The sequence below is a fragment of the Magallana gigas genome, chromosome 4 (genome assembly GCF_963853765.1).
Source record: "Magallana gigas chromosome 4, xbMagGiga1.1, whole genome shotgun sequence".
NCBI lineage: Eukaryota > Metazoa > Mollusca > Bivalvia > Ostreida > Ostreidae > Magallana > Magallana gigas.
The window spans coordinates 38,439,146-38,454,670 of NC_088856.1; the positions used below are offsets into that span (position 1 = coordinate 38,439,146).

The window sequence follows — 15,525 nt, forward strand, 5'->3', positions numbered from 1 at the left end:
TGCCTTTTTAATCATGTTGACATGTTGCCTCCAAAGTAAAGCTGGAATTATTTGTTGTTCGAACCCGATGTAATTAAATAGAGGTATTCCGAACGGCGACCTCCCTGTACGTGATCTGAACTAGCATCGACCGAGTCGGTGTCAGACTACCAAGTCCGACTGATAGCGACTGTAAATGATGAAATGGTGCGTATTTCTTAACTATATATATATATTTATGTATGTATATATATGTATATATATTCATTTAAAAGAATATAAATAACAACAATCATAATGATAACATCAAAAGAGACAAAAATCAAAATGGCGTCCTTTCTCACCGTGTAGAATCGCACATAAGGGCTGATCGGTGTAACCCGGGGCCGTGATTTTGAAGTGGTGAAAGTATGTTTAAACTTTTATTGTAACAAGGGAAACGCTGTTAATGTGCATCTTCGCTAGCCAAGGGTTTTCGGTCCACTCTGCTCCCCATAAACCCTTGGCGGATTTCATTACGAAAACTCGGTGACAAGCTCCGTTTTATGATTGGCTGCAGCTGCGAGTAGCTGATCCAATCACAGTGCTTGTAAATATAAACTTTAAAAGAAAACACATGTGTGATCTTTGGTAAAACATTCGGTGCTTTTAACAAGTTGAGGCACAAGTTCTCGAGTACAGTGCCTCCCCAACGATGATCTAACCAGATCGCTTTAAAAACCTACATATTTTACTGGGATTATATATAGTTCTGCAAACTTGTCAATGCTCGCGTGATAGCATGGGAAGTAGACATGGCGAATGTAGAAGTTGCCTATCCCGTTAGTATATTCGTTCCTATTTTGGTGCTTTCCCTAGGTTATAACTTAATTCGTATTTAATAGCATCGTTAATTATGTACCGATGTTCGGTAGTCAACATGTTTTCAAATTGTATTAATGCCGTAGTGTATATATAACCCGTTGTTCAATTCGATTAAAATGTAAATATGCAAGGGGCGCAACTCAAGTTGCTCGCTAGATAGCGCCACCACATCACCGAGTTTTCGTAATGAAATCCGCCAAGGGTTTATGGGGAGCAAAGTGGACCGAAAACCCTTGGCTAGCGAAGATGGTTAATGTGTTGTATCCTCGTATTCAAATTATGAACCTGTGAAAATTGTTCAAAGACTGTTTAGAGCAGATAGAAAATGTCAATCACTTAACCATGCGAGATGACATATTTGGCATCTACAAAGTAAAAAATGTTCCACTAAATTATTGCATTTTACTTGGAAAATGCTTTATCCATCTAATTCATTCAAAGTCACCAGACAAACAAATTGAGTTCATTGCTTTTAAAAAATTTCTAAGAAATAAGCTTCATGCGAAAGAAAATTATCTCTGTTCGAAGTTGCCACCAATATATTAGATCTTTCCAGAAAATTTGTATGCATCTACACTGGAAATATCTATGATGTATAGTGTCAATTTGATTACAGTTGCCTGTGTTACAGTTGGGACTTGGAATCAATTTCATATTAAAAAGCGACTTGTTATGTACTATGATTCTGTGTAATATTTTGAGCTGAAGAGATTGTGCGTTAGTTTGTGTGCAACACTGAAAAGGTAAATTTTAAAAATATCTTTTTATAATTAGAGACTGGAATTTCTACTTCAAATATTTCTGACCATTGGATACAGAGAGTAATTTCCTTGCAACTGTTAATTAAAATCCAATATGCATCTTTACATTTTAATTCACTTAATGGTAGAAGTTTTCCTTGAACAGACAAGGAGTGCGTTATATTTCCTTCGCTATGGGGAGGATGTGTTTTGTCTTTGACATATTTTTTCCAATTATTTGGGATAGAGGAAAGGAGACTGTTGAAGTCTTCGCGAAAAAAGAAAAATCATCACAGGACATTTGAACAGACAGTTTAAAATATTTCACAGGACCAAACAAATTTTCACCGGTCCAAAATTCTAAAAGAAAATATAAAATTTGAAACCCAACCAAACAAACTTCGGACAAATGGACAGATTTTACCGGTTAGTGCATCGGACCAATTAGATTTTCACCAGTTTTGTCCGACGGTCCGGTGCTTTTAGGATAGACTGCTGTTGTATTGAAGAAAAGGGGGTTTAAATTTAAATTTTTCATAAAACTCATCTAAAGTTAAGAAAGAGCCATCATTGTTAATAATATCTTTTAAAAACATTATTCCATTTTTATACCATTCAGAAAAAAGATTGATTTATTGTTGATGCATATAAAATTGTTAAAACACAAGCATTCTGTAAAAATGGGTGGTAGAGCAGAAACTGAACTTTGAAATTTGTAAGTATGATGAGTTATTGTATTAAAATACAATACAATAAAGTACAAAATGTACTTTCAATATATATATATATAGTATAAAATTTAAATAGAATAGCTTTGTAAAATATCAAAGAAACAGTGTGACGTGACCCGGAATTGGCGACTTCACTGTATATGACTATTGGTGCAGAAATTCAAATTAATGATATCTATATATATTAAATAAAATGTCAGCTTGACGCCTTTGGCGGCTCCGGCCTTTGATTATAAAATATAATTTACATATGATATCATGGTTCTTATATTGAAATGAATTTTAGAATATATAAATTAAAAAAAATGGTGAAATAAAAAAAATGGGAGTAGCAATACATTGAATAGATTTAGAATTCAATAACCACATGTTCATCACTATATTAAAATGTGGATTTTGTTGGGAAAATTTGCTTAAATGAAATATAGTCACAGCCCCCCTTTTCCACAAGATCATCAGCCCCCTATGCCACATCAAGTTTTCGATCAAATACTCCTCAATTCATACATGTGAGATGGTTTTCTCTTACAAATATAGATTTTCTATTCACTGGAATGATTTTAGACGAAAAAACGTGAAAGTTCTGCAGTAGGATTCAAAATTTTTAATAAATTACCCTGAAAATAATACGTGGCATCTACCCTACCTGCATATTGTCGAAGTGTTTGAGCTTTTCCAAAGATATCTTAACTCCCATGTTACTAGAAGTAATTTCTCAATAATCACTGTCTTCCGCGCAATACTTTTGGTTATCAAAATTGATTTTAATGAAACATAATAAGTCTTTGAATACAGTTGATGAACCTACTTTCACCCCTTCAAAATCACGGCCCCGCCCTACACCGATCACGGCCCCCTTATGTGCAATTCTACACGGTGTTTCTTATGTACACTTTTAAACGATAGGTTTGGTTAGTATGTGTATAATAATAGGCATTACTGTGCAAATAAGCCATATTTCAATTGAAAAATGATATACATAAAAGGGTATTACATTTATTCGCCCCTTAATAAGATTTTCCCCTGATGTCAAAGCAGACTTACATATGATTGTGTTATGAGTTCAGGGTTCTCATTAAGTGCCGGCGACCGGCGATTTCGCCGTCTATTTTTACAATGGCGCCGGTTACTTTACTTTTAAAAATTAGTATGATCATGTAAAGAAAAATCAGTAATGCAGTAGAGGCCTTTGGTTACCTCGTTTGTTTTATTAAACGTTGTGAATGCAATATCGTAAGCATAAAATTTTGATGCTTTTCTTATTAGATTATGATCCCTTCTTTAAAACGCGCTGATGATTCCGGAATCACAATCGGACTGGTTCAAGTTTTACTAAGCGTTTTTCTTTTCCGGTTTTGTATGAGGCATAGGAAGCCAAGTAAAATATAAACAAATTGATGGACCGATTGTTTTAAAGATTAATAATGGCATGGAATTTTCCCGTTTCCAAAATTGGATGACGAATTAATATTTGTCTTTTATATTATATTTCTTTGAAATAAGGCTGATCTTTTTTATTCTTTAACACAAATGAGGGACATTTATACCTCCCTGCACAGATCATTTATTGTCTTTAATTTTATTTATTCATAATGTCACACACACTGAAAACTCTCGATCGTTTTTATTCAATTTGATATTAAAATGACAATCTGATTTCTTCCTCAAACGGAACATGTTGAGATGGCGCACGGGAACGTCGGCCATTCCAGACCTACATGTAATATGCCACACATACATGTAAAGAATTAATGATGAACGGAAGTACAAAATGAAGTCTGATTCATTACTGATAAGTCAGTCTGTAAGTTTGTGTCATATTTTTTTCTAACAAAGAATAACCAGTGGGTACTTATAACTTTCTAAATGGATATCAATGAAACTTGCACATTTTTTTTACAATTGTGATAACTCAGTTGAAGAGATCTATTTAATGAGCTACAGACACTCAGACTCTATAGTCTTCCAGACACCTAAACTTAAATATCAATACATTTAATCAAACAAGATTTTCAACTGCTACAACAAAAAAATTGTTTAAAAAGTATTTAAATATATAAATCAAGAAAGTCAGATTGATAGGCTCTGTGCTATGCCTATGAGGTTTTTTTTTTTTTTTTTTTTTTGCAAAATGGACCCCTAAAAAGTGCTATATTGTGAACAAATAAAACAGGTCAAAATATGCCCAGAGAGGTCCAAGATGCCACCTCCTGCAATGTAAATTTTAAAAATTTTCGTACCCCCTATTGCCGAAAGGGGGAAAAACCCCTCTCGGACTCACCCCCATCGGGCCTCTGGCCCTCAGTTCGGGCCTGCGGCCCTCAAGAGTGCCGCCTACTGTTTATTTTCCTCCACCTACTCTAAATGTTAATGAGAACCCTGTGAGTTTGAATTTTGCTATGAATATGAAATGTGTTTGAAAATCAAAAATTAACCTGTGTACATTTTGTCCTCTCAACTTAGTTATGAAGTTTGTTTTGTTTACAATCGATGCATAATATGCAGGTTGAATAAGACCAATTGATTTGGGGACAATTCAAATGGTTCCCTTTTGTATACACACCCATGATGCATTTTTTGTGTTCCCATAGTGAAATTATTTTTATTTACTTTGAACATTTCTATATTTGAAAGGATACTAATTCTGCTGGTGTAAATATGTGAAATGTTAAGTCTAACTTCCTAAGCTAATTGGTTTGTATTGAAAATTATTTGATACTGTAATGACCAAAAAATCAAACAAAGCAGCTTTAAGATGATTGATAACAACACTTTTGACTAAGGATAAGAGAACCTGAATTCCCCCAAGTACTCTAAAACCAAACTACTTGTATACATAAAGATGATGTGAAGCTTTCTGCTTATACAGTCCCTGAAACATTCTACTTTCCCATTTTTATACCCCCGCAAACGAAGTTTAGGGGGGTATATTGGTTTCACCCTGTCCGTCTGTCCGTCTGTCTGTCCGTCCGTCTGTCCGTCTGTCTGTCCGTCCGTCTGTCTGTAGACGCAACTTTGTCCCCCCTATAGAATTTTTTATTACTGCATGGAACAGTTTGAAAATTTGTACATATGTTGAACACCATCTGAAGATGTGCACCTGGAATTTTTTTTAAGATCAGACAAGATTTAATGATTTTATGACAGTTTTCATTTTCCTTATTCTATATATTGTACACTAATGTTGAAAAGTAAGGGAGGTAATCCTTACAGATTTTATTAATTAATTAATAGAAAACACTCTAAAATATATTTATATAAATACATCCAGATGGAGTTTTTTGTCTTTATGTCTTAATTAATAAAAAAGAAATTATTTTTTATAAGTGTTCTATCAACTGACAATGCAAAGTTTTTGTTTGTCAATGATAAATTCTTAGGAGCTAATAAGAACATCAAAGACAAGTGTGGCTGAATTCATTTGTCCCAAGGGAGCCATTATCTGAGCCATGGTTCAGATGGAGCATGTGTTTAGGGGAAATTGATAATCTGTAAAGTGGGTGATGGTTTTTGGGCTATTTTAAAACTGTTTCATGTAAACCAAAAGGTCTATCATTATAAGAAAATAAATAATATAATTATTAATAAAGAAGTTAAACTATTTTTAGAGGTTGTTTAAATTTATTTGTCAAGTAAATTGATGAAGTGACCCTATTAGGCATTAATTTTAATGAAATTCAAAATTACTGATATGATTGTAGTGTTTTGGCAATTTTAAAATTGTTTGTAATATTAAATTTTCTTTTTTTACATATTTTTACATAGTATGGTAATTATGGTAATGTTTTGGGAGTTTATTAAATTTAACAAGTTCATCAAAGAAAATCATAGTCCTATGGGATCAATTTTCTGATATGGAGTTCCATTGTGCCATAGGAGAAAGTGAGGAAAATTTGAAACAACTAATTGCATCTGTCAAGACTCTTATTAGAAAGATATTGAAAGTTTTATCAACAGAAGAGCATTGCTTGGCTACTGGTATTTCTATTCACTGCAAAGGGAGGGATTATTGTCATTTTGTTGGTTTTTCTTTAAATCAATTAAATTAAAAAAATATATCATCAAATACATACATTTGCATTTGTAAAAGTATTACTGTTATAGATATGTATTTACAGTGAAATTCTGACAATTTTGATTTTAATTTTTCTTTGTTAACTATTTTTTTTTTTTTTTACAATTCTAGAAATTTTTTTTTGTATGTGTTCCAAACCTTTATTATTCAATTCAATTATTTGTCCCATTTGAAATTAGCCTAGCGGGGGTATTAGTCCCATTAGGACAGTTCTAGTTGCGTTTGCTCACTGTGTGTTCACCATTCACAGTTTTGCGTTCTCCGTTCGCGCTCACCGTTTACAAAGCGTTCACCGTGCGCTCACAGTTCACAGAACATTTAGCGTTTGCTCACTGTTCAGGTTTAAGGTAAGGTTTGCGGCTTGCAATTTTTAGGATTTGTACGAAAGTTTAGTAGCATTTTGTTCACTATACTGAAGTCTTTTATTTTAAAAAAATTCAAATGATTTTGCCGGAGACATTTTATAATTAAAAAGGTCAAAGTTCATGATTTGAAACTGTCATGCTGATGAAATGTAAATAATTTTGTGAATTATGAAATGATATTGTATAATATGATATTGTATATATTAGGGCTGTCACGGGTACCCGAAAAAACCGAGAACCGCGGAACAATTTGTTCGGTTCGGTTTTGGTTCTGTTTTTCCGGATTTCGGTTCGGTTCCGATTTGTGTAATGTGTATATATTATTATATCACATGATATTGTATGATATACAAGTGACACTTGATAGCTCGAACTTCGATCTCTGGAAGTGAAATCACGGTCCCTATTTTTTTCTCTATACAACTAAGCAAATTAACTCTTGACCTCTCAAACTCCAATCTCTCGAAGTTCTTGATCTCTCGAAGTGCACACATGGCCGATCAAGCGTATTAGCTCCGCGTGGACTATACCTGGATGGTTGAGTGAACGCCTGGGGGCTGGCATGGTAGTGTTAATTGGTTGATTACGTAAGTGACACTACCCTTTGCTTCCTTCAAAGTGTAGATAGATAATTTGTAACTGATCAATTAATTTCAACAACTTGTGAAAATTATGGTATATTAAACCGCTCTTTACTTAATATATTCTATGATTAAGAAAACAAAATATGCTTAAAAGTTTTTTAACGTGAAAAAACCCACTTAATAACCACACAAATAAGTTCTGTATTGTTTAAATGAAGTAATGTAGCAGAAAATACGAATAAGATTATGTTAGACTATCGTTCCATGTTATAAATATAAACTTCCAGCTACTATAATTTTAGAACCAAAATGACCGGTGTCATATAATATCTTGAACCCCACGATATATTGAACCCGGGTTCAAAATATCGCTGCGATATATTGAACCCCCCCATGAAATATTGAACCCCGGGTTCAAAATATTATGGACGCGATATTTTGAACCCCCCTCTAATTTTCATTGCTAATGGAGATGGGGTTCAAAATATTATGGCCGCGATATATTGAACCCCCCTCTTATTTCCAATTCCCTTTGGAGAGGGGATTCACAATATTATGGCTGCGATATTTTGAACCCCCCTCTTATTTCCAATTCCCTTTGGAGAGGGGGTTCAAAATATTATGGCCGCGATATTTTGAACCCCCCTCTAATTTTGATTGCTATTGGGGAGGGGGTTCAAAATATTATGGCCGCGATAAATTGAACCCCCCTTCTATTTCCAATTCCCATTGGAGAGGGGGGTTCAAAATATTATAGCCGCAATATTTTGAACCCCCTCTAATTTTCATTGCTATTGGACAGGGGGTTCAAAATATTATAGCCGCGATATATTTGAACCCCCCACCTGTTTCCAATTCCCATTGGAGAGGGGGTTCAATATATTATTGCTGCAATATTTTGAAACCCCCTCTTATTTTCATTGCTATTAGAGATGGGGTTCATAATATTATGGCCGCAATATTTTGAACCCCCCCTCTTATTTCCATTTCCCTTTGGAGAGGGGGTTCAAAATATTATGGCTTTGATATTTTGAACCCCCCTCTAATTTCATTGCTATTGGAGAGGGGGTTCAAAATATTATGGCCACGATATATTGAACCCCCCTCCTATTTCCAATTCCCATTTAGAATGGGGTTCAAATACTATGGCCGCGATATTTTGACCCCCCCCCCCCCCCCCCCCCTCTAATTTTCATTGCCAATGGAGAGGAAGTTCAAAATATTATGGCCACAATATATTGAACCCCCCTCCTATTTCCAATTCCCATTGGAGAGGGGGTTCAATATATTATTGCCACGTTATTTTGAACCCCCCTCTATTTTTCAGTGCTATTGGAGAGGGGCTTCAAAATATTATAGCCGCGACATATTGAACCCCCCTCCTATTTCCAATTTCCATTGGAGAGGGGGTTCAAACTATTATTACCGCGATATTTTGAACCCCCCTCTATTTTTCAGTGCTATTGGAGAGGGGCTTCAAAATATTATGGCCGCGATATTTTGAACACCCCTCTATTTTTCAGTGCTATTGGAGAGGGGGTTCAAAATATTATGGCCGCGATATTTTGAACACCCGTCTATTTTCATTGCTATTGGAGAGGGGCTTCAAAATATTATGGCATACAATACAATATCGGGCTGTATCATACAATATAATATCATATGTTACAATTTTGTGATTTATTATGTGATATGATATTTTATCATATGATACTATATTGTATCATATATATTATGATATTGTATTATGTGATCAAATACAATGTTTTACAAGATACAAAACCATATCATAATATATGATACAATATCATATCTTGATACAATGTCATAGCGTATGTTACAATATCATATTGTATTATTATATATTACAGTATTATATTGTATCATATGATATATATTGTATAGTATCATAGGATGCAATATCAATTTTTATATTATTGTATTGATAAACATTGTATCTTACAATACAGTATTAAATGAACATATGATTTTCAAACTTTTATTTACATATGATATACGATATTGTGTCAAAACAGTATCCATGAACATCCAAGATCATTAACATGATTAACTATGATTTTCATATAATATGAAAAAGGTGGTCTCAAAACGATGATGCCTAGTCTTGGTGAGCTTTGTAATCTGTAATGTTAACTATGATAGCATGTCCCTACAATTTTGTAAACACAAATTGGAAAAATTAAAAATCTTCATTTTATATTTACATGTGTTGATTTTTTTCCATTTTATTTGGCTAGTTTAAAACATTCTCCCTACTTGCGACAAATTACTTCTTTAGGAATTCATTAAATTATCAATCATCAATAAAATGAGTTTAGATTACGTTTACAGTTCTTTCATCTTAATGATAATTTTAGTTTTAATTTTGTTTCAATCCTTGACCAAATTTTAATGCATGAAATTGAAAGCACTTGTTCTTGCAGAAGTTTATAACAAAACAATACTATATATTTTAATATCTATTCTTGTTGAAGTAAGAGACGGAGGATAAACCCAAGTTGTTCGAACCAATCATACATCTTCCATTCACATTTTGCTACCGTTTGCACTCTGCGTTCTGTGTGAGCTCACCGTTCACAGCCGCTTACTCAATTCCATTCAGCGTTTGCTCACCGTGCACTCTGCGTTCGCTTACTGTTCACTCCCTGTCCATGAGGGAAGTAAAATGTTTCAGGGACTGTATTATGTATATCATGACCAGGGCCTTGGCATCAACATCTTACATTTTATGATTACAGTTATAGGTATAAAACTCCACATGATGAATCTACATAGCATAGGGGCAAGTATTACAGAATTTTCTTAATATCAATCAGGAGTTATCAGTACCATATACATGCTTACTCAATTTATTTTTCAGGCTCAGGAATTTGAAGCAAATATTCTAAGACATGTATTTGACGATAAAGAAGAAAGCTTTTTAGCCAATGTAAATGACTTCGAGGAGGGAAGATACTTTATAAAGACAGAGTTTCATAAGAAGTTTGTGGAGGCAATAGAGGATAACAGAGCAAAAAAGACTACCTTGATCTATTTGAATGGAATTGAAGGTTTGGGGAAGACATCATCAGCGATTTACTATATTTTAAAGTGTCGAGAAAATGATGACCTCTCTGTTCATTATGTTGATGTAAACGAAATTGAAAAGCGAGATGAAGATTTGGAATTTTTCATCGCTCATTCAAAAAAGTTCAAAGATAATGACTGTATTATTGTTGATCATTTAACTCTCTATAATACACATTATCTAAACAAGATGAAGAAGATTGTGGAACGACAAGTTAAAAGACCAAAGTTTATTCTCATTGAAACAGGCTTCACTGCAAGTGCACATAAATTTACAGAATTTGGAAGAAAATTTCAGCTTGATGAGGACTCCTTTGTAGATATTTGGAAGGGGTCCTTGGAGTACTTGATCGCAAAAAAAGACAGGGAGGATGAGAGTTATGATCATAGACTTAGTCTAAAGGAAAAAGGAAAGGAAGTGTATAATGAGTTCTCAAAAGAATACATAATGACGCCCAGATTATTGAACAGTGTTTTGGAGGATATGTACACGAGAACAGATGGAACAGTGGATGATGCTTTTGCACAGTTCACAAAAGAAAAACAACACAAAATCGCAAATTGTAAAAGTTGTGAAAGTCCTGAGTATTCCAGGTTTCAACTTCACACTGCTGTTCTGCTCAATTTCATTCCAAACAAAAGGGAAATTATCATGAAATGGGAAGAGGTACAGGAATTTAGTATAGGGATCAACATATTTGAAGTTCAGTACTACAGAGTCCAAGCTGAGGATCTACAAAGTAACCTTGAGTATGCAAGGATGGATTTGGATGTTGGTGATCGTTGTGTAAAAATTCGACATTTAATTCCAAACTTGGCAAACTGTTGGCGTTCGTGGTTTCCGTATCATTTGGAAGAGATGATTCACAATGCAAAAATTAGTTCTGATAAAATGTTGCAAATTATGTTTCAGAATGGTGGAGCTAGAAAGGAGTTTGAAAAATTGTTTGTTGAGTCTCAAAAAAAGCAAGGAGTACTTCTGCCGGAAAGGCGTGGTAATACATTGTATCAGCCATCACAGACAAAACAAGAAGTGTCACAATCATCTTGGAAAATGAAATATATTCCTGCTAAAAACTTCGTTGAATGTTACACAAAAGACCTGTCTTTGCACTATCAAGATGTACCGAACAATCTGAAAGGTCATGAAAGAAATGTTGCCTTATTTTCTCTTTTTATTAAACACTATGCAAAGTCATATGATAGATTTTTGGTATATTCAAAAATACCAAATTTTATGGGAATAGATTACTTTGTCTATTATACTGACTCTGATGAAAAGGAAGGGTGTTCGTCACCTAAAAGGGTCAAAGTTGAGGAAAAAACATTGTATCTTGTTCAAGTGGCAACTGGTGCTATGCATCGAGGTGATACAATTGGTCAAGCTTTAAATGTGGTGAAACAAATTTTTGTGAATGAAAATGTTGCAGTTCATGTTGTTGTTGTTGTTGCAAGTAAGAACCAAGAATCCTTTACATTGACAAAGTGTGCATTTCAAAAGATTTCTGTGCTGGACTTAGGTGAAACTGAAGAACTCCTTTTACAGCAAAACAGCCTCCTGCATCAATTTTATTTGGAACTTGTCAGGTCATCAGAGGCAGAACATGTCTAAAAATAGCTCATTAGCTGATGATAATAATTTTTGGGAGGGAATTCAGAAGTTCGAAAATAGAGTCCATCGTATTCCACCAACTTGGTTTGCTTTTTTTGTCATCTTTTATCAACAATTGAACACAATACAAGACTCTTCCTTCTGATCAGATATCTTCTGAACAGTTTGTGATTTTGTCTTTCATACGACAGGTTTCCTGAATATCTTTTTGATGTTTAAAATTTATCAAGATGAGATGCACTGATGTAGCTGTTCAAGAGTGTCTGAATGGGAAATTTTTTACTTTTTAAGTTGGTATGGGACACTTCCATATATTATTAGTATACCTGTTAGTGTCAATATACATAGTATGCAATTTTACGTAATGTATTGCATGAGTTGTTGTACTTGCAATGTTTTATACGTCTCTATGTTGTTTCCAGCTCGTTCCCGTTTGAATTAATTAAGGAGATAGACGATTATCATCATCTCAAGCCACTGTCCTGAGTACAATTTTAAAACCAAAATTAAACAATGTATACATCTAATATTTCATATTTTTGTATTTCAAAACTGTCATGAATTCCTTTGCATAGGAAAATACAAAAACTATTGAAATTTTTAAACCTTCAGATGCTTTATTTTGATATCCCTATAAATATACTACAATTTTACTCCAGAAAAAGAACACCAATCTCCACCATGGGCATACTGCCCTCGGGCTACTTGGACTCTAATCCACATTTAATCGCCTTTCTTCATTTTGATGTTAGCATGTGAGGTTGACGTAAGCCATCCATCGTGACCCCTTCCATCGGAATAATTATATGCAAATTTTGTTATTATTGACCACGTAAAGGAATAGATTCCATCCATCGGTGCTGTAAAGATTCCGGAAGTGTAATCATAAGCGCTTCCTTCGTTTAACGAAACATTATCAAAGATCACACTCTCTTGTTTGTCCATGTTTTCCAGAGTCTTGGTTAGTGAAGATTGGAAAGCAATTGTATCTATTTTAGTATTATAAATAATATATCTTAAGAAAAGAATAAAATGAAAATATTAAAAGAGTTTGAAGAAAAAGGACACAGAGAAGATTAAAAATTAATATCATAATTCTTAATATGAATTAATAACACTAACTGTTAGAGTTTTTCATATAATTTTAAATAGTTAGTTCCATATGGCGCAAATGTGCTGGGTAAAGCCTGCTTAGATGTGGCTTTCTACCACATTGTTAGGCATTATAATCAGGCTGGAACAATCAGCCACTAACAGCAGCCACTAAGCCCGTAAAAGCTAATGGCCAATAAAGAAGATCATCAAAGTACTGAGAGTACTCGAGAAGAAAATATATTTATTTTATTATCGACATCTTTTATTAAATTTCAAGATGATTAATGTATCAATAATTGTACGAGCATTTACAACTTCAGATGCAGTAAAGCTCGCCTTGATAAGAGGTATACATGCGTCTGTATTTAATAGAAATCAAATCAGTATGTGTCCATAAGGCTCATATGTTATGACAATAATGCTATCCTAAGTGCAGTCCTTTTCAAAATGGAAAAATCAACGCGTCCTATAAAGTAACATGAAAATGTATGATAATATATAAAACAACATAAAGTACATTACTAGGTGTATGCGGTACTACACATAACTATAGCTTTATAACTATATTTGTTGTTTATTCTTACCAAATCACACATTCGTAGATATTCATCGTAAATTGGAAGCGACCATCTAGGCAAACAATCCTGACACTTTTTGAAAGCTACCCCCCCCCCTCCCCCTGAAAAAGATAGTATGTTTACATCAAAGTTAAACCTGCTTGTGTTTAAAATATTATCCCCTTTTCTTTTTACTACCTCGGAAGCAACATGAATCGAATATTTAAAAGATTCCCTATCATTACAATAATAACATGAACAGAAGTCTACCATGGTGATTTTATTCTAATAAAAAGAAATAGCGCCTGTCGCACAAAACGGCCAAAATATCAATCCCAAGGTGAAATTTGGGATTATTTTGTCCAAGTCATGTTTTGACATGACCCTTCGAGGGAAAAAAATTATGATAATCAAAAGGTCCAAATAGCATGCCCGAATTTTGTTATTTTTTAGCATTTCACAATGACATAGGACTAAAAGTTTGATCATTTTCTCTGATATCTAAGTGTGCATCAAAGGAATACCATGGCGGTGAAGTGGACCTATAGGGCTATTATTTCCTGGTCTCAAATTTGGGTTGCAGGGGTACCATCATGTGGTCCCCAGGGTTTCGGGCTTTTTTCAGGTGTTTTTATCTCATATATCTAGAATCACTAGGATAATGTATATAGTACCTTCCCATATGTTCATAACAAGCGTTAGAGGGTGTCTATCACATCTTAGAGTATTAATATAGCTCACCCTTATTTTGTCATTTTTTAAATGTTAACAATGATATAAGGGTAAAAGATGGACCGTTATCTCCATTGTCTTTGAAGTGTGCATCTTAGGAATACGTAAGGGAGAGTAGGGAACCTATAGAGCATACATTTTTTGGTCTCAAATTTGGGCTGTAAGGGTATCACCAGTAGTCCCTAAGGCTCAGTTCAGGGATTTATATCGTTAATTATCCCACAATTTCCTCTGAGAGAGAATGTTTATTATTCATTGTGTATGAATGTGTTTTTTTCGTTTCTTTTTTTCAATTACATAATGGTTATGCAATACCTGCACACATGTTTTATCATATTCGTGTAAACATTGCAATTTGTTGTCCATTCAATTGTAAAATTGCGGTAAAATATAGTTCAGCAAGCTGTGCAAAATTTGTAAATCAAATATCGTTTTAAGATACATGTAATAAAGCTATATAAAATGTTGTTCAGAATTATTTATGGTTATGTAATAAGTACTCTTCAGGAGATGTCTACGCTAGTGCAGCGTCATTTTCCCTCCATATGTCGACAAGAGAACAGTTTTAACAATAAATTTTGTGGTAATGTAGGTGCGTTTCTGTGAGTTTGTTACGGATATGAAAAATATATGTAGCGTCGGTGCATATAACTTCAAAATCAGCTAAGGAAAATAAAGTCTGATATCATGTTTAACATAACGAAATAACCCATGGGTCTTTTTTCTTAAAAAAAACATCCAATTATTCTACAACTTGGGGGGGGGGGGGATTATTCTTCTTTACACCTGCTCAGATGTCGCAATCTACCATTTTTATGTGTAATTGCGCGAGGTAATTTGTGCGTAAAATGCAGTAATCAATACTAGGGTTAATAGATAAGTTGCGACGAAAAATTCTTATTACGAACTTTGCCGCTTTCAATTAAAAAAAAAGAAGAGCAGAATAAACTGTGTACCACGGTCAGTTGTGCAGTGAAATTTTACTGTTGGGCTAGAAGAGTTTCTATGACGCTTCTACATACTAGTAGTCAAACGGGCCATGAAAACTAATAATTATTTATTTCATTGTCATTTAAATAATACCATATGTTTTATCAATCAAAT

At 33.9% G+C, this 15,525-nt stretch overlaps 2 protein-coding genes across 3 annotated transcripts in view; both read left to right on the top strand.

Annotated features, from left to right (window-relative positions):
- The window catches only part of LOC117688661 (uncharacterized), a 222,628-nt gene extending 207,740 nt beyond the window's left edge, over positions 1 to 14,888 (top strand). Inside the window, exon 3 of the transcript XR_010713185.1 lies at positions 14,821 to 14,888. The gene's annotated coding sequence lies outside the window, so the exon portion shown is untranslated. The remainder of the gene's footprint in view (positions 1 to 14,820) is intronic.
- On the top strand, positions 67 to 12,648 carry LOC117682937 (uncharacterized). 2 transcript variants are annotated; one of them, XM_066082377.1, is made up of 2 exons: positions 67 to 186; positions 10,220 to 12,648. In XM_066082377.1, the coding sequence occupies exons 1-2, from the start codon at positions 184 to 186 to the stop codon at positions 12,035 to 12,037; spliced, it is 1,821 nt and encodes a 606-aa protein (XP_065938449.1). In that variant the 5' UTR covers positions 67 to 183; the 3' UTR covers positions 12,038 to 12,648. The 2 variants fall into 2 exon arrangements, with proteins under 2 accessions (XP_065938449.1, XP_065938448.1); XM_066082376.1 differs by lacking the exon at positions 67 to 186 and adding an exon at positions 4,012 to 4,118.
- Positions 14,889 to 15,525: the final 637 nt, after the last annotated feature.

Bases quoted from the DNA above. Each gene is read 5' to 3' on its own strand.
- LOC117682937 (XM_066082376.1), top strand. From the start codon at position 4,086: ATGAAGTCTGATTCATTACTGATAAGTCAGTCT. The intron at 4,119-10,219 runs GTAAGTTTGTGT...TTTATTTTTCAG, and splicing joins CATTACTGATAAGTCAGTCT to GCTCAGGAATTTGAAGCAAA.